The sequence below is a fragment of the Dictyostelium purpureum genome (assembly GCF_000190715.1).
Source record: "Dictyostelium purpureum unplaced genomic scaffold DICPUscaffold_142, whole genome shotgun sequence".
Taxonomy (NCBI): domain Eukaryota; phylum Evosea; class Eumycetozoa; order Dictyosteliales; family Dictyosteliaceae; genus Dictyostelium; species Dictyostelium purpureum.
The window spans coordinates 14945-33749 of record NW_003519479.1 but is presented as its reverse complement, the minus strand read 5'-3'; the positions used below and the strand labels follow the sequence as shown (position 1 = coordinate 33749).

At 22.7% G+C, this 18805-nt stretch overlaps 8 protein-coding genes across 8 annotated transcripts; 6 read left to right on the top strand and 2 right to left on the bottom strand.

The window, feature by feature from the left end:
- Positions 1-1800: 1800 nt before the first annotated feature.
- On the top strand, positions 1801-3008 carry DICPUDRAFT_48061 (proteasome subunit beta type 3). Its single transcript, XM_003288625.1, has 4 exons — positions 1801-2190; positions 2274-2559; positions 2675-2769; positions 2846-3008. Exons 1-4 carry the CDS (start codon positions 2003-2005, stop codon positions 2892-2894), a joined length of 618 nt encoding a protein of 205 aa, XP_003288673.1. The 5' UTR covers positions 1801-2002; the 3' UTR covers positions 2895-3008.
- Positions 3009-3280: 272 nt separating this feature from the next.
- DICPUDRAFT_152924 (uncharacterized protein) lies at positions 3281-4174 on the top strand (the record flags this gene model as incomplete). Its single annotated transcript, XM_003288624.1, has 3 exons — positions 3281-3676; positions 3750-3929; positions 4022-4174. The coding sequence occupies 3 exons, from the start codon at positions 3281-3283 to the stop codon at positions 4172-4174; spliced, it is 729 nt and encodes a 242-aa protein (XP_003288672.1).
- Positions 4175-4257: 83 nt separating this feature from the next.
- On the bottom strand, positions 4258-5557 carry DICPUDRAFT_79448 (uncharacterized protein; the record flags this gene model as incomplete). The annotated part of the gene is made up of 3 exons (XM_003288607.1): positions 4258-4956; positions 5036-5284; positions 5357-5557. The coding sequence occupies 3 exons, from the start codon at positions 5555-5557 to the stop codon at positions 4258-4260; spliced, it is 1149 nt and encodes a 382-aa protein (XP_003288655.1).
- Positions 5558-6065: 508 nt separating this feature from the next.
- DICPUDRAFT_152922 (uncharacterized protein) lies at positions 6066-6245 on the bottom strand (the record flags this gene model as incomplete). The annotated part of the gene is made up of 1 exon (XM_003288606.1): positions 6066-6245. One exon carries the CDS (start codon positions 6243-6245, stop codon positions 6066-6068), a length of 180 nt encoding a protein of 59 aa, XP_003288654.1.
- A 1314-nt stretch (positions 6246-7559) lies between these two features.
- DICPUDRAFT_152921 (uncharacterized protein) lies at positions 7560-9070 on the top strand (the record flags this gene model as incomplete). The annotated part of the gene is made up of 4 exons (XM_003288623.1): positions 7560-7734; positions 7890-7975; positions 8193-8688; positions 8781-9070. 4 exons carry the CDS (start codon positions 7560-7562, stop codon positions 9068-9070), a joined length of 1047 nt encoding a protein of 348 aa, XP_003288671.1.
- Positions 9071-11581: 2511 nt separating this feature from the next.
- Positions 11582-14673, top strand: DICPUDRAFT_98088 (uncharacterized protein; the record flags this gene model as incomplete). Its single annotated transcript, XM_003288622.1, has 2 exons — positions 11582-11636; positions 11723-14673. The coding sequence occupies 2 exons, from the start codon at positions 11582-11584 to the stop codon at positions 14671-14673; spliced, it is 3006 nt and encodes a 1001-aa protein (XP_003288670.1).
- Positions 14674-15574: 901 nt separating this feature from the next.
- DICPUDRAFT_152919 (uncharacterized protein) lies at positions 15575-15985 on the top strand (the record flags this gene model as incomplete). Its single annotated transcript, XM_003288621.1, has 1 exon — positions 15575-15985. One exon carries the CDS (start codon positions 15575-15577, stop codon positions 15983-15985), a length of 411 nt encoding a protein of 136 aa, XP_003288669.1.
- A 687-nt stretch (positions 15986-16672) lies between these two features.
- On the top strand, positions 16673-16840 carry DICPUDRAFT_152918 (uncharacterized protein; the record flags this gene model as incomplete). Its single annotated transcript, XM_003288620.1, has 1 exon — positions 16673-16840. The coding sequence occupies one exon, from the start codon at positions 16673-16675 to the stop codon at positions 16838-16840; it is 168 nt and encodes a 55-aa protein (XP_003288668.1).
- Positions 16841-18805: the final 1965 nt, after the last annotated feature.

Genomic DNA, 18805 nt, shown 5'->3' with positions numbered 1-18805 from the left:
TATAATTATATTTAAATATTAATTTTGAGAATTCTTTTTGTATTTTTTGCATTTTAATACACATTTAAATACATATTAAACCCCACTTTTAAAAATAATATAAAATTTTATTTTATACGATGTTAATTATTATCATAGTTTAATTAATATGGTTGTTTTTTTTTTTTTGAAAATTGATTAAATAATACTAGTGCATTACTATATATTGATGTTATGATTTTGATGACGATTTTTTTCACACATATTTTAACACATTTTCACACATAATTAACTCACAACACAAAATACACACACACGCACATCCACAAAAAACCCACCACTTTAATCAAAGTAGTTGACGTTAAAATAATTTTTTTATATGTAAATGTGGGTGAATATAAATGTTTGTATTTATAATTTTGTTTGAATATTATTATTTAGAGTTTATAATCTTTGAAAATGTGTGAGCAGGGTAGTGTGTATAAAATATATATAACATTAATGAGCTGCTATTGTTATTGTAATTTTTTTAATATATATTTATATATATACTTTTGTTTTCTATTTTGGTGGTATCGTGTGTGTGACTAAAAATTGTGATAGTGTGTGAATTAAATTAAAAACCACTAAAAGAGATGATATCACACAAACATTTTTTTTGAAAATTTATTTTTATCTATCTATAAAAAAAAATAATATAAAATGATTATATATGTGCAAGTGTGAATAGATTTATAAAAATATAACTTTTAATAGTGGGGTACCGAATATGTAAGTATTGTTTAAAAAGTATCGTTGTGTTTTAGTGCTAAACTATTGATTAATAAGTGTGAGATTGTTTGTGTTTATAATATATGTGTGATGTAAGTTGATATATTACACATGTGTGCATGTGATGTTATTGTTAATATTTTGGATCTATCGATTTTTCCTTTTATTTTTTTTTTTAAAAAAAACCCAAAATATTTGGTAAAAATTTAAAAATACACCGTATTCCTACACCCTAATTTATATCGTCATGCTGCCATTATTATAAAAAAAAAACAAAGAAACAAAACCAAAAAGGTCAAACTTAAATTTTTTAAAAAAAATAAAACCCCCCTGTATATATATGGTTGCACAACAAGTAAATAAATACAAAACAAAACTATTTTTATTAGATTAATATTTTTATTCTATTTTAGTTTTGTTTTAAAAATTTAGTAATAAACTTAAAAACCAACCTTTAACCAAATATAAAACTTGATAATATTATAAATATAAATATACATATTATTATTATTTTATTACTATTGAAATAGTAATGTTGTGGACTATTTGTTAAGTTTATTGAAACTATTCTAAACATATATTATCCTCCTTTATTTAAATTTATAAATCTAAAGGAGCAAATCGATATCATTTTCTTATAATTATTATCATTAAAACATTTCATAAAAAATAATTAAAAAAATAAATTTTTTTTAATTTCAAATTTTTTTTTTTTTTTTTTAATTTCAAAAATTATTTTTGTTTATTATTTGTTCATATTTTATCTTTAACTTGTGGAACTGAAATTATTTAATCTTTAAAAAATGTAAAAAAAAAAAAAAAAAGTCAACTTTTTTTTTACAAGATGATTATATTATGTGTGAACTTCACAAAACATGTAAGTTCAAAATTTTTTAAAAAAAAAAAAAATTTTAATTTTTAAAAAATAAAATTTTTTTTTTATTTTTTTTTTAATTTTTTTTTAATTTTTTTTTTTTAATTAATTTTTTTGAATTTAAAATTTTTTTATCATTTTTAAATTAATTTTATATACACAAACACACCAACCATATAAAACATATTTGATTTATTTTCAAACAGTATAAAATAAATTGAATATATTATATATCTTTGTAATTTTTAACAAACCAACTATAGATTAAATCACTGTTTTTTTTGTAAATAGCTTTTGTTTTTTTTTTTTTTTCTTTTCCTTTTCATATTAAAAAAAGTTAACTTTTTTTAATATTTCACATATATATAACAAGTAAAAATGTCGATTATGGCTTATAATGGTGGTGCCTGTATTGTAATGACTGGCAAAAACTGTGTTGCAATTGCATCAGATTTAAGATTTGGTATCCAACAACAAACCATCTCTAATGATTACCCAAAAGTTTACAGAGTTAACGATAAATGTTTTATTGGTATTTCAGGTTTAGTTACTGATGCACAAACTTTGTAAGTATTCATTACAACATACACAAGCTATTCAATTTAAAATAAAAAATAATAATACTAATAAATTAAAATTCAATTTGTAGACATCAAAAAATTGTTTTTAGACATAATTTATATAAACTTAGAGAAGAAAGAGATATGTCACCAAAAGTAGTTACAAATTTAATTGCAAATATGTTATATGAAAAGAGATTTGGACCATATTTTACCGAACCATTAATTTGTGGTTTAGAAGGTCCAGATAATACACCATACATCAGTGGTATGGATCTTATTGGTGCACAAGTACAAACTGATGACTTTTTAGTTGTTGGTACTATGACTCCAGCAATGTATGGTGTTTGTGAAACTTTATATAAAAAAGATATGGTAAGAATTAAATAATTATAATATAATAACAGTAATAATAATAATAGTATAATAATAAATGATAATCATAAATATTCAATATACTAATTTTTTTCTTATATATAAAAAAAACTAGAATGAAGATGAACTTTTTGAAACCATCTCACAATGTATGTTAGCCAGTTTAGAAAGAGATGCACTCTCAGGTTGGGGTGCTGTTGTCAATATTATGTAAGTTTTTCATAAAAAACAATACTAAAAAAAACTCAATTTACTAACTACAATTCTTACTTTTTTCCATATATAGCACACCAACTAAACTTATCACCAAAAAATTAATAGGACGTCAAGATTAAATTTTTTATTCCTTCATAATAGAATGAATGAAAAAAATAAAAAAACTTTTTTTTTTTCTCAAAAAAAAAAAAAAAATAAAAAAAAATAAAAAAAAAACTAAATTCAACAACAATACACAGATAAATATATAATGTGATATCATACATATACCATATATATTTTACAAATTTATTTTTTTATTTTTTTTTGTATTTTAATAATTATTTTTTTTTTTTGTATTTTAAATTATTTTTTTTTTGTATTTAAAATTATTTAATTTTTAAAAAAAAATTTTTAAAAAAAAAAACTGCTTAAAAATAATAATAAATCTATATTATAATAAATTAAATTAAAGAAATTAAATAATAATAATAATAATAATAATAATAATAATAATAATAATAAAATGTTATCAGAAACCTTGGTAATCTTATGGGTAGTTTTTTTATTTTGTTGTGTAATTACATTTATATATGAATATTTTATACCCAGAGCAGAAAAAAAGAAATGGGATGACAAGAAACCAATTGAAAAAGATCCAAATGAAATTAAAAAGATTATAACCTCAAAACAAGAGGCATTTGATTCACTAGCAAAAGAAAATGAAATTAGAAAAAGAAAAAAGAAAATGGAAGAGGTCATCAGAAAGCATTTAGAGAATAATCCCAACAACAACAAAGATTTAGGTATAAGATTATCATCCATAGAACCAACTCGTGAAAATATCGAATCAGAAACCCAAAGAATTATAAGAGAGCAAGATTTAGAGTATTTAGAATCATTGGAATTAGATAAAATGATTGTATGTTTGGTTAATACAGATATTATACTACCTTTATAGGACATTAAAACTAATATTAATATATTTTATTTAGGAAAAAGAAAAAGAGTTAAAAAAGCAAAGAGAAGAACAAACTAAAAAAGAAAGACGAGATAGAATCGATAATTTAAGAAATAATCTAAAAGAAGAACCAGCCAATGGTATCAAAATTTTAATAAAGCTACCAAGTGGTATGTCAGTTCAAAGAAAATTTTTAATAAGCGAAAAAATTCAGGTATGTTTTTTATTGCATAATAATAATAATAATAATATAATTACATAAAACATATTGTATTAAAATAACTTATTAATATTTATTAAATTTAGGATATTGTTGACTATATAGATTCTAAAGATGAATTAAAAGTATCGTACTATCTCTCGACCAATTATCCCAAAGCAGTTTATAAAGATTTAAACCAAACACTAGAAGAATCCAACATTACTTCACCTACAACTTTGTATATAACAGAAAAATAAACAAATAATTTAAATAAATTGATTTTTATAAAAACCATATTATGGCTTTATTTTTATTTATATTGTATCCTGTTGTTATTTATTTATTTATTTATTGGTTTCGATGTTGTTGATGATGACAATGATGATGAATGATCTACAGTTGAATTTCTTGACATTTCAGCATATAAATCTCTAAATATTATTGGATTTTTTTCTTCTAAATACAACATTTTTTGTTCAATTAATTTTACACGTTGATAAATTTCCAACGGGACTGGAGGCACAACTAATTTAAGATGGTTTTCTAAAATTGATAATCTTTCGTCAATATATGGTTGCTGAATATTCATAGTGTCTGTAGCTTGATGATCCAAAGGTCCTGATAAATTATATGTTTTTGAAATTTTCATTTTTGATGGTGGTACTGCAGATGTTCTTGAGGATGATATGTTAGATTGGTTGGTGTTGTCATTACTACCATTATTACTGCCACTTGCACCGCTACTGCCATTATTAATATTCATACCAATGTCATCTGGCTCCTCTATGAACTCAATTATATTATATTTTCCATTTTCACTCTTTTTTAATGAGTTGAATAATCTAACCCTTTTTTCAATTTCTTCCTTTGGTGCTGTAATTTGTATAAAATCGCCTTGGGCCAACGAAGGAGTAGGTATTGCTATCTTTGGTTCCTCACCAACTTTTTTAAATCTTTTAACTCTGTATTTATCCTTTGATGACATAAACTCCCTATTATTTATAATTGAATCTTTTTGATTGATTTTATGATATAATGACTTTTTTTTTTTTTAAAAAAGAAAATTAAATTAATACTTTACTTTACTTTAAAACAAACCATATTAAGTTTCTACCTACAACTGATTCTGAAAGAAATGCCTGAGTATTCTTTATATAATTTCCTTCAGCATTTACTGTTTGATTAACTGAAATTTGTTTTTTTTCATTATTATTATTATTATTATTATTATTATTATTATTATTATTATTATTATTATTATTATTATTATTATTATTATTATTACTTGTATTATTTTCTAATTCGTTTGATATTATTAAATTAATATTTTCATTTAAAAGGTTTACCAATTCGCTATTTACATTTATCTAATTAATAAGTATTATAATAAATATTTTTCCTTTATGTATATTTCTATGCTATCATGATTTAATACCTACATTATTTAAATACTTTATTAATGATTCTTTTTGACTTATCAATAAAGATAATTTAATTTCTTTATTTAAGGGGACATAAAAAGAGTCATCAACTTTGTTTGATCTATTTATTGAAGGTGGTGCATCTATAATATCAATATCTATATCATCATCCTCTTCAAATTTAAAATCGTCATCAAAATCATCATTGCTATCATCCATTCTATTCAATTTTATTTCTTTAGAATAATATTACTATATATAATAACACACGAAAAAATTAAATAATAGTTTTTTTTAAAAAAAAAATAAAAAAATTTGGGGTTGCAACAAAAATTAAAAAAAAAAATAATTGTGAATTATTTTGTTTAAATAAAAAGTAAATATGTTAATGAAATAAAAATAATTATAATAATAATTAAAAAAAAAAAGGTAATTGTAATTGTATATAATTTAGTTAAAAAAAAATTTATAAAAAAAATTAAAACTAATTTTTTTTTATTTTTTTTTAATTTTCAAAAATTTTGTAAAATTTAAAATAAAAATAAATAAAAAATATAAAACTTTATTTTTATTATTTTTTTAAAGAGATGAATTCATCTCATGAATTTTGGCTATCATTTTCTTCTGTGTTCTTGTTTTCTTTTTCTTCTTTTTCCATATCTGATTTTTTTATTAAATCAGGAAAGTTTAGGTCAGATAAGTTAATCGTAAACAAATCTTTTATTTTCTATAAATCATATAGCTCTTGGTAATATAAGATTACATCTCCAAAATTAAATTTAGTATCTTCTGGAACTTTAAGTGACTTGTAAACATCCAAAATAGTTTGAGCTCTAGCAACATCCATCTCTAATCTTTGTATATAACCTTGGAGGCATTCATTTGTACAGCAATTTTCTAATTTCATAATCGTCGTTCCTACCAAATCGTATGAGTATGTTTTTTATTGTTCATTTTAATAATTATGCTTCAAAAACAAAATAAACTAAAAATAGAAATAAAATAAAATTAAAAAACAATGGTGGTAAAAACAAAATATTTAATAATAAATAATAAATAACTAAATTAAAATTTTTTTAATTTTTTTATATTTTATATCAACTCTTATTTAAATTGTTTTAATATTTATTTCTGTTTTAAAGTTAATATATAAAAAAAATTTTAAAAGCTTTTTTAAATAATGTTAAAACTTATATTATTGGTATTGGTTCTGGCACATTATCGTAAATCTCACCAATTTGTGGGAATGATTACTGATGCATATGTTAACACGACCCAAAATAATTATCAATGAGATAATAAAGATTTAATGATACAAAAGAGAGAAGTAATGGTGTTGGTAAAAAATGTAAATAACAATTATATATTAATAAAAAAACAAAAATAAAAAAAAAATTTTAAAAAATGATCTTTACACCAAAAACACTAAAAACACTAAAAACACAGGGCTGAAGTCGTCCGTTCGAATCCAAAATAATTTTTTCTTTTTTTTTTTCTTTTTTTTTTTTTAATTTTTTCAATTTTTTTATTTATTCATTTTATTTATTAATTTTGTTTATTAATTTTGTTTATTTATTTATTTATTTATTTATATTTTAATTTAATTTAATTTATTTAATTATTACTTTTCTATTTTATTTATAAATAATAATTAAATAAATTAAATTAAAATATATATATCTAAAAAAAATATAAAAAATAAAAAAAAAAAACTAAAATAAAAAAAAAAAAAAAAGAAAAATAGAAAAAAGCAATGAATAACCAAATTATAATCTAAAAAAAAAATAATAAATTAAATAAAAAAATAATAAAAAAAAATAATAAAAAATAATTTTTTTTTTTTTTTAAATTTTTTTAAAATTTTTTTTAAATTTTTTTCAAAAAAGATTTTTTTTTTTTTTTTTTTTTTTTTTTATCATAACAACCTTCTTACTAATTTATTTGTATATAAAAAAAAGTTATTAATACTATTTTTTTTATATATTTTTTTAAATTTTGTGTTTTTTGTTTGTTTTTTTCTGTTTTTGTTTTTGTTTTTTATATATTATATATATATAATCGTAAATTTTGATATTTCACTCGTATCAAAGTTTATTATTAAAAGAAAACAACTTCACCAACCCACCACTTCCCATTTAATCTTTTTATAAAAAAGAAGTTCTTTACATCTATCAATATAGCATTCATATATCTATAATCTATATTATTCATATACACCAAAATGCAATCAATTCAACAACAACAACAACAACAACAACAATTAAACGGATTCACCGTTTTCGTTGGACACATCCCAAGTTCAATGAATGAAGAAGGTGTCTCAAACATCTTTGGTAAATTCGGTAACATTATTGATATCACCATCATTAAAGATAAAAGAACTAATGTTTCAAAAGGTAATTAATTAATACCCCACCAACCACTTTTTTCATTTTTATTTTTTTCGGTTTCAATTGAAACTCAATATACAAAAAATAAAAGCAAAAAAGAAATATATGGTCTCGAATTTTTTATTTTCTAATTATTTATTTTAAAAATTTTATAATTATAGGTTGCGCTTTTATTACCTTTTCAACTAAAGAAGAAGCTGATATGGCTATTAATACCGTCAATGAAAGCAATACTTTCCTTGAAAATGTAAGTTATAGTTTAGATACAAATAATAATATAAATAATAATAATAATAATATAAAAAAAAAAAACGAAAAATATAAAAAAAAATAAAAAATTTAAATTAAACAAATAAAACAAATAAAATTAAAATAAACAATAATAAAACAATTAATTTTGAATAAAATAATTAATATATTTTTTTTTTTTCATTTTAATATAAAAATTTATAAAATATTTTTAGATGAATAAACCATTACAAGTTAAATATTCAGATAATGAAATTGAAAAAATGGAAAGAAAACTTTTCATTGGTATGTTAGGAACAGCCGATGAAGATCAAGTTCGTCAAATTTTTGGTAACTTTGGTATAATTGAAGAATTAACTGTTGTCAGAGAAAAAGATGGTAAACCAAAAGGTTATGGTTTCATTAAATTTTCAACCAGAGACGAATCTGAAAATGCTTTAAGAGAACTTGATCAAAAACACACCGTTCCAGGTTCAAATTTACCATTAATTGTTAAATTTGCTGACACTGAAAGACAAAAGCGTAAGAAGTTACTTGGTCAACCAACTCCACAACAACCATCATTCAGTTTTTATCAACAACAACCACCACAAACTGGCTATCCATTTTTCTATGGTCAAAACCAACAAATGGCCCAAGCTATGAATGGTTACCGTAATTACCAACAACCAAACATGAATTTTGGTATGATGCAAAATCCAGCTTTTGATTGTAAGTTTTAATACAATAATATTTTTTTTTTTAATTATTAATCGATTGTACTAATCAATATTTTATTATTTTGTTATTATTGCTAATTTTAGATTCACAACAACAAAACCAACAACAACAACCATCAGAATCAAATGATTTATTCATTTATTACCTTCCATTCACTTATGGTGATGAAGAATTAAAACAACTTTTCTCTCCATACGGTAATGTAGTTAGCTCTAAAGTTTTCATTGATAAGAATACCCAACAATCAAAATGTTTTGGTTTTGTATCATATGACAACACTCAATCTGCTATTCAAGCCATTCAAGAATTAAATGGTCGTGCAATTGAAGGAAAGAAACTCAAAGTTAATTTCAAAAGAGAAAAACAATTTTAAAATTTTCAACAACAGTATTAATAATATTAGCTTTATCAATAACAATAGCATCTCACAACAACAACAACACCAACGACACAATACCACCACACAACACAACACACCACAACACCAACAACAATAAAATAAATAACAACCTTTTTTCTTTTAAACTATAAAATTAAAAATTAAAAAAAATACTAAAAAAACTAAAAAATACAAAAATCAATCTTTTTTTAATAATTCATTAATAATATAATAATATTTTTAAAATAATCAAATTCTATATTTTATTTATTTTTTTCTAATTATCTCACAACCCATAATTCACTTTCCAAAAATAATTTAATTTTTTTTTTAAAATTTATCAAATCCCTCAAATTATTTATTTAAATAAATTAAAAAAAAAAAAAAATGTATTATTAATCAAAAAAAAAAAAAAAAAAAGAAAAAAAAACAAATAAATTAGTTTTATTATTTGTTTTATTACCATTAAAAATATATTTTTTTATTTCTTTGAAATGATTATTATTATAAAATAATATCCTTTAATTTTGATTTTGTCATTTCCAAAGATTGTCTGTGATTTTTTTTTTTTGTTTAATTTTGTTATTTCATTTTTGATTTACAAAGAACTAAAAAGAACCTTACTCCTTGCCACATCGTCTGAATCTATGTGTATGTATGTGATTTAAAAGATGTGTCAGTTAAGGCATTTATTTGTAAAATATAATTTCACACAATAGTTTTCAAATAAAAGATTATTGGTGGTGTGTTGTGGGTGTAGTGGTGAGGTGTGGTTAGTTGTGATTAGCACAAAATGATTATGGACAAGGTCCCAAAATAAAGATATCAAAATCAAAAAAACACAAACACTAAATAAATTTTTATTAAATTTTTTTTTTTTTATTTTTATTTATTTTAATATTCTTATCATTTTTTTAAGAGCTCACGCAAATATTGTGGGCATTAAAATAACATTTTGATATCAAATGTCAGTTGAAATTTTTTAAATTTAATTTAAAAAAAAAAAAAAAAAAAAAAACTTTTTAATCTTGAATAATATAACACATGTATTTTATTATTAGGCTCATGGTTTTATAATAAAATAATAACAACAACAATGTAAAAAAAATCTTAACACATGCAACAAAAAATCAAAATAAAATAAATTAATAAAAAAAATAAAATAAAATAAAATAAATATTCTTACCGATTTTTTTTTTTTTTTTTTTTTTTTTTTTTAAATTTTTATTAACTGCCCCTTCTATCACCAAAATAAAATTTAATGAAAACAGTACGAAAATATGAAAAATAATATGAGTTTTTTAATTTCCATTATAAATAAAATCGAATTATAATAAAAAACCCTAACAGTTTCATAAAATCTATTTTTTAGACTTATTAAAAACTGCAATGCTGTTTAATTTATTATTTTAAAAATCTTTCAGTAATTCTGTGTGGTTAAAGGTCTTAATAAAAATATTTGATGTCAAAACAATTCAATATAAAAAAATTCTATCATCAAAATTAAAAAAAAAAAAAAATTAAAAAAAAAATAAAGAATAATGGAGTAATACTCTCTTTCTAACTACCAATTATTTAATTTTAATTTTTTTTATTATTTTTATAATTTTTTTTTTCTTTTATAAAAAAAAAATATTTAAACCTTTCTAAAAAATCAATTCAAAACATTTCATTTTGTTTTTGTTTTTGTTTTTTATTTGTGTAGTATCTTTAATATCTACGTAGTTCTCCAAAGTCGAAAATTATTAAATTTAAATAAACTAGAAATAATAATTACAGATTTATTTGTTTTTATTTTTTTTATTTTTTTATTTTTGGTTTTTTTTTATTTTGTGGGTTCAACAACAAAAACACAATTGTGTTATTAGTGGTGTTATTAGTTATTTATACTTAACAGAGTCACCCAATACACATTCAGTATCATTACTTTGTACTAATTAAATTATTAATTTTTTTTCATTCCACAAACCCCACCCACCACACTTTCTACTTTTTTTTTTTTTATTTTCCCCCCACTTTTCAAAAATTAATTATTATTTTTTCTTTTTCATAAATATTTTTTTTTAAAATTTTTATATTATTTTATATTTTGGTGTGTGTTCACAACAATTATATTTTATTTTAATTTTTTTATAATTATACTGTTGTTAAATTATATCTATATTTATATAAAATATTCTTATTTTTTGTATAAACCTTTGTTTTTGTTATAAGAATTTGTTTTTTTTTGTGATTAAAAATCTTTTAATCATTTATTTATTTTATAAAAATTATTATATTTTAAATTTATATACTCTAGTGTATAGTTATATATAATATTTTTCGATTACTTTTTTTTCATTTATTTATTTATTTATTTATTTTCCAATTTATAAAATAATTATTGTAAGTTTAACTTTTTACAAAAAAATATAAATATTTATTTTCATTTATTAACTTTCATTTTTTTAATTTAATTTTAATATTAAAATTTTTAATAATACAGAAGTGTAATATTATTTAAAAATGAAGTTAAATTGGTTATCAATTTTATTAATTTTTATATTATATATTTCGAATGGTATGTATTTATATATATTTTTTTTTACTAATTTATGTAAATTTTTTACTAATTTTTACAAAATTTTTTTATTTCATTTTTTATAGTTTTGTCATATATAAGTACATGTAACGGTCCAGATATTTATACAGAAAATTTAAAGAAATGGAGTGATGTATCTTCGTGGACATCTGGCAAAGTACCTGTTGAGGGTGATATGGTCCAAATTCCAAGTGGAGATAGTATTTTATTAGATGTTTCAACTCCAAGATTAACCCAAATATGGATTCAAAGTGGTGGCCAATTGATTGTTAGTTCAAGACATGGTCCATTAGAAATTACTACTGATGGTATTTTAATTGAAGGAAGATTCGATATTGGTGACGATAATTGTCGTTTCAACGAAAGTATTACAATTACACTTACTGGTATCGAAGGACAAGGTTATATTGAATCTAGAGGTGATTTCCTTCAAAAGTATGTTGGTGTTTTAGCTGGTGGTAGATTAGAAATCCACGGTTATCTTAGTTATCCTATCCCAACATGGACCAAGCTTACAAAAACAATTACTACTGGTGCTACCATTCTTAATTTATTGGATGATGTTAGCAAATGGCCAGTTGGTAGTCAAATTGTTATTGGTTCAACCGATTTTGATATGTACCAATCCGAAGAAGTTTATACACTCGATTGTCCAGAATGCACAAATTATCAACTTAAAATTAATGGTACAAGATTTTACCATTTCGGTGCTATCACTTATGGTGTCGATGAAAGAGCTGAAGTCGGTCTTTTAACTAAAAATATTGTAATTAGAGGTGAAATGCAACCATCATGCAATGGTTCCGCTTTATGCAATTACTTTAATTTCGATGGTTTTGGTGGTCATGTTAGAGTTGCTAAAGGTTTTGGTTCAGTTCATCTCCAAGGTATTGAGCTTTATCATATGGGTCAAATCTATAATGTTGGTTTTTATCCAATTCATTTCCATATGTGTGGCGATGTAGATACAGGAAGTTATTCTAATTGGCCAACCTTTGTCAAAGATGTATCAATTCATCATACATTCTCACGTTGTCTTACAATCCATGGTACAAGTGGTCTTATTGTAGTTAGCAATTTTGCTTATGATCATTATGGTCATTGCTATTTCTTTGAAGATGGAAGTGAAACAAGAAACTATTTAGATTCAAATGTTGGTTTGGTTACTCGTTATGGATACATCTTGCCATCAGACAGAAGTTGTGAAGTTTGCCTTTACGTTAATCCAAAAGACTACAATGGTAATGCTCTCGATTGTGGTACATGCGAAGCTGTTGCTACTTTCTGGATCACAAATCCAGATAACTACTTAAGAAATAACATTGCTGGTGGTAGTGAAAATACAGGTTTCTGGTTCCTTATTCCAGAGGGTGTCAGTGGTCTTTCTGCCTACCTCCCACAATACCAAAATATTCATGCTGAATTTATTCCAATTGGTAGTTTTAATGGAAATAAAGCCCATTCAAATGTTTTACAAGGTTTAAATATAGACCAAGGCCATCAAATTCATCAACAAAATGCTACCTATCCAAATCCATACCTTTCAATGACTTATTCTCGTTATAAACCAAGAGTAGATCCACTTAACCCATGGACATCAGAACGTGCAACTGCTTTAGTATATGGTTACACTGGATATAAAAATAAATGGAGAGGAGCTTGGGCTCGTGGAGGTGATGTTGTATTCCATTCATCATATTTCTCTGAAAATGCAATTGGTCTCACTATGGGTTCAGAAGGTGTTATGCAAGCTGATGCCGGTTCAACTCAACAATGTATTGGTTGTACTTTTATTTTAGAAACCGAAAATGTTGGTATGTCTACCAATGGAGTTAACACTTACGGAGGTGTAACCATTCCAGCATGGTATGAGTTTACCCAAAGAGGTTTAGAGCTCTATGATGGTCCATTTGTATGTCAATATTGTACATTTATTAATTTCAATACTGATGGTAATAGAATTACAAGTGGTATTGGTTGGTTCTTATATGACGATTGGATTTTGGCTTCAACCACAACTTTTAGCGGCACTACTTTCCAAAATACAAATTTAGCAGTTCACAATCTTCCAAGTAATTATGATGGTGCTAAAAATCAAATTTTCCACGATGCTGACGGTACCATTACAGGCACTTATGACTCTTATGTAGTTCCAAACGTTCCATACTTTTATTCACCAAAATGTGTTGCAAATACTTTGTGGAACACAACCGTTTGTACTGAAAAATTTGCAAGTTTATATATATATAACAAAGATCTTTCAGCAAGCAGTATCCCAAATGGTGCAGGTGTAATCATGATTAGAGATGAATATTCGTACTATCGTCATTACCTTCAAGGTGTTCCAAATACATCGCCAAGAAGTACATTTATGCCATTGGTTATGCTCGGTAAAAGCTACACAATGCATTTCCCACACCCAACCCCACCACATCTTCAAGTACAAATGACTAATTTTAATGCAAACGATTCAACTGTTGTTGGTATTTGTTATCCAACCTGGGGTGTTACATTTGAAATTACAAAACAAGTTATTGTTAGTAATTGGGCCGCTGTAACTGAACAGGTTGTTATGGTAGATTCTCTTGACGCTGTTAAAGCTGACCCTAAAGGTTTGTCTGCTTTCTATGACTCCAATACTGGTCTCCTCTTCCTCAATGTAATTCAAGAAAGAACTCGTGAATGGAATTATTACTGTCCAGAATTGGGTTGTGAAACTTATGATATTCAAATTAGTGGTTTAGGAGTTAATACAAATACTGGTGATTGTTCCTATTTAGCTTATCCAACCTATGCTAAAATGTCCTATGCTACCCGTGGTGGTTGTAATGGTTCACCAGATTTAGTTATCGATGCTTGTGGTATTTGCGGTGGTGATGGAAAATCTTGTAATGCAAAAGAAAATGCAGTTGCCGAAGGTAATAGCGATGCATCATCATTACTATCAAAACATTTGTCAAAACTTTTATTCTCTATATTTATAATTTTATTTATCACAATTATGTTTTTTAACTAATTTTTAAAAATAAATTATAATACAATAATGTATTAATAAATTTAATAAAAATAATTTTTTTATTAAATTCAAATTTAAATATATTAAATACTTTTAATAAGAGTTCAAAAATTTCTATATTTCTTTTTATTAGATGTTTTTTTGATGTTTTACTTACCATGAGGTATGTTTGACCAGGATTATAAAAAATAATTAAATAAAATATGTAATAAATATTTTTGTTTATAAATATATAAAAGATAACTAGTTAAACAATAGATAAATTATTATAATAAAAAATAAAACTATTCATAAAAAATACAAATTTTTTAATTTAATAATTGTGGAAGTTAAAGAAAAAAAAAATAATAAAATTAAAATAAAAATAAATTTTCAATCTTTTTTTAACTAAATAATTTTGATAAATAGATAATTATATATTCATCAGAATTAAACTTATAAATTATTAAACTATATAGAAATAATATTTGAAATTAATTAATCTTTATTTTTTTAAATCTTTAACTTAGTATTCAGGATATCATTTAAAAGAGAATTTAATGAATTTTTCAAATCAAAATATAGATTTAATTAAAAATCTAAATTTAAAAATATAAAATTAATAAAGTCTATATAACTATTACAAATTAAATAAAATATAAAATATCTCACATTATATTAAACAATTGAATATTTTTAATTTTTTTTTTTATAATTTATTAAAATTTTTAAATTTCTTTTTTTTTTTTTTTTTTTTTTTTTTCATTTATTAAAATTAAAGCTTTCATTCACACACACACTCGTTTTTTTAAATCCAGCTTATATTATTTTTTTTTACATTAAACCATATAATTATTTTTTTATTTTTTACACCTATATACATTTTATTTTATTTTAATTAATTATTTATTTTTTAACAAAAATGGATCAATTAACTTTCGATATTTTATATTTATTTTTTGTTTTTTGCTTTTTTACTATTTGGTTTGGTTCAATAATATTCGAAAAATCCAATTACATAAGTTGCAAAAACTCTACTATAAAAGGTAAAAAATGCGATTACTGTATCTCTAATGACGAATTCATAGAAAATCAAGAAAAGCTACGTCAAAGATTTGCACAGATACACTATAGACCATATTATCAGCGACAATATCAGTTATATCAACAGATGCTATATCAACAAGAACAAGAACGTCTAATGCTTGAACAACAAGAACAAGAACGACTATATCAACAACATCTAATAGTTCGAAAACTTTTTAATAAACATTATCAGTTGCAATTACAACTAGAACATAACCATCGAAAAAAACAAAGCCAAGTTAAATGAAAATTTATCAACACTATTTAAACCTAGAAACTTTTAGATAATCAATTATAACAATAATTTAAAAAAAAAAAAAAAAAAAAAAAAAAAAAAATAATAATATTAGATTTTAGATTCAAAACATTCAATTTTATAATTTAAAATAATAATAATAATAATTAGTTCAAAATATAATCAAAATAGTATTAATATTAAAATAGACTCAGCTTTATTTAAACCAACTTAAAAAGATTTAAACTAGTCAACCCAAATGAAACTTTTCAATCTAATCAAATGCTTTATGCACATTATATCTATCAAATTTCTCTGGCCAAGTAAATATGGTAGAATATTAGATAAAGAAAAATATTTAGTTGACCCTATTTTAAGTTTGGTATAGAATGCAAAATCTAGGAAACATAACCAACATTCGAACAACCATGATCAATCAAATTACCATGGCACCAAAACATCAATTATATACCATTTCCAAAGTTTATTACTGGTTTAATTAGAAACAATATTCAAAATTATTTTCAACTCCATCAGACCAATAGAAAATAATTTCAGTGGGATACTGAAACATAATAAAATTTTTAAAATAAAATAAAAAATATAAAATTTGATTAAAAATAATAAAAATAGTTTTATAAATAATAATAATAATAGTAATAATAGTGATATTAAAAATAATATAGTTGCAATGAAGAAATGTTAGAACAACAACGTGTTATATTTAAAAACAAATTTAAAGAGATTATAGTAGATGAAATACCAGTTGTAGATGTACCAAGTCGAAGTGGTTATGATATGTGTATTAAAGTTAAACCAGGTAGTAAGCCAATTAAAAGAATAGCTAGAATCATATACCTGAAGTAAAAGAGAAAACATTTAACGAAGTAAAGAGATTATTAAGCTTTGCAGACAACCTAAAGGTATTATTGAAGAGTGCGAATCAGATTATTGTTTAATACCGTTTTAGGTTAAAGATCCTAGTGGTAAAGAAAGATTAGTTTTGACTTTAGGTCAATTAACGAACAGACAACCGAGTTTGCTTTTCCCATGCCGAATATCAACGACATGTTTTCAGACAAAATGGTTAAGAGTATACTGTGCAAAAGAACATTAACAGCAGTGAAAGCCGCAAAGCTTTTTTGGGGTAATATAGTTTGCGTTTATGGTTTACCGTTATCAATCGTTAGTGACAATGACAAATTATTTAAATCAGATTTATGGAAGAGTATAATGGCAAGCACAGGTATTAAAATGAAATTAACAGCTCCGGGTCGTCCACAAGCAGATGGTCAGTTGGATAGAACAAATGGAACAATTAAAGAGACCCTATCCAAAGCAAAGGCAAAAAGGGATAGATGGGATGAAGAGTTATCAAATATAGAATAGCACAAGATAATTTATTTGAAGCTCAAGTAAAACAAGAAGTTCAGTTTAATAAGAATAGAAAAGAATTAAAAATAGAAGAAAATAGTTTAGTTTTGGTCAAGAGATGCGTTTTAAATACAATTAAGAATATAGTAGCACAGGATCAATTCAAATTATTACCGAAATATTCAGGTCCATTTAAAGTTATAAAGAGGAAAGAAAATACAAACAATTATAAACCATTAGTAGATGAAATTGAAAAGATCATTAAAAGAAGAATCCGTAAATATGGCAAAGGTGAAAGAATAGAATATTTAATCAGATATAAAAATTCAAATGAAGATAATGATACATGGGTACCAAATTTTTATTTAGAAGACGAATGTGAAGATATGGTTAATAGTTTTGAAGCCGATTACAGAGATGTTGGTAAATCAATTCAAGTTTAAAAAAAAGAAAAAAATAAAAAAAGTTATTAAGTTATAGTATTTTAGTTCAAACCAGTAATTTTAGGCTCCGCTTAGGAAGGGGATGTGTAATGAACAAGGATCATTACTCAATAATAATCAATATTAATTAATAATAATTAACAATTATTTTAATTCATCAAAAAAAATTTTTTTAAAAAAATAAATTTTTAAAAAAAAAATAAAAAAATAAAAATAATAAAAACTTTTTAGTTTTTGAATTTTACAAATTCATAAACATTTCATATAAATTTTATTTTATTTAATTATTTGATCTTAGTACCTTACAAAATATTTTTTTTTAATTTTTTAACGTTCTTTTTTTTGGTACACTTGTTTTTTTTTTTTTTTTTTTTTTTTTTTTTAAAAGTGAAGATAATTAAAAGCAAATGCTTTAAATTAATCAGTAAAATGGTACACTTGTAGGAAATTCGTTCGACCACTTGGCTATCATTGTTCCCCAGGTACACTTGTCGGTTAAAATTGGAACTTTTCAAAAAAAAAAAAAAAAAAAAAAAAAGTTTATCATCAGGAAGATACATTTTTCCTTTTGAAATCTAAAAAATACTGGTTCTACTGAGACTCGAACTCAGATTACGGGATTCAAAGTCCCGGGTGCTAACCAATTACACTATAAAACCTCGTATGAAAATTTTGTGTAATGAAACAGTATCAACATCTTTAAGGTGATTTTTATAATTAACAATCCTAAAATAGCAATAATTAATTTTATAATAATATTCTTAAAATAGTAATAATTAGTTTTATAATAATATCTCTTAAAATAGTAATAATTAGTTTTATAATAAATAACTCTTAAAATAGTAATAATCTTCCATAAATAATATATTTAGTTGAAAATGTCACATGTTTAACATATATATACATTCATGTCAACTTGTTTATGACACTATAAATACTCCAGTAATAATTCTTTATTAAACATTATTATCATCTTCTAACTTCTAATAATAATAACAATTAATAATATAATAAC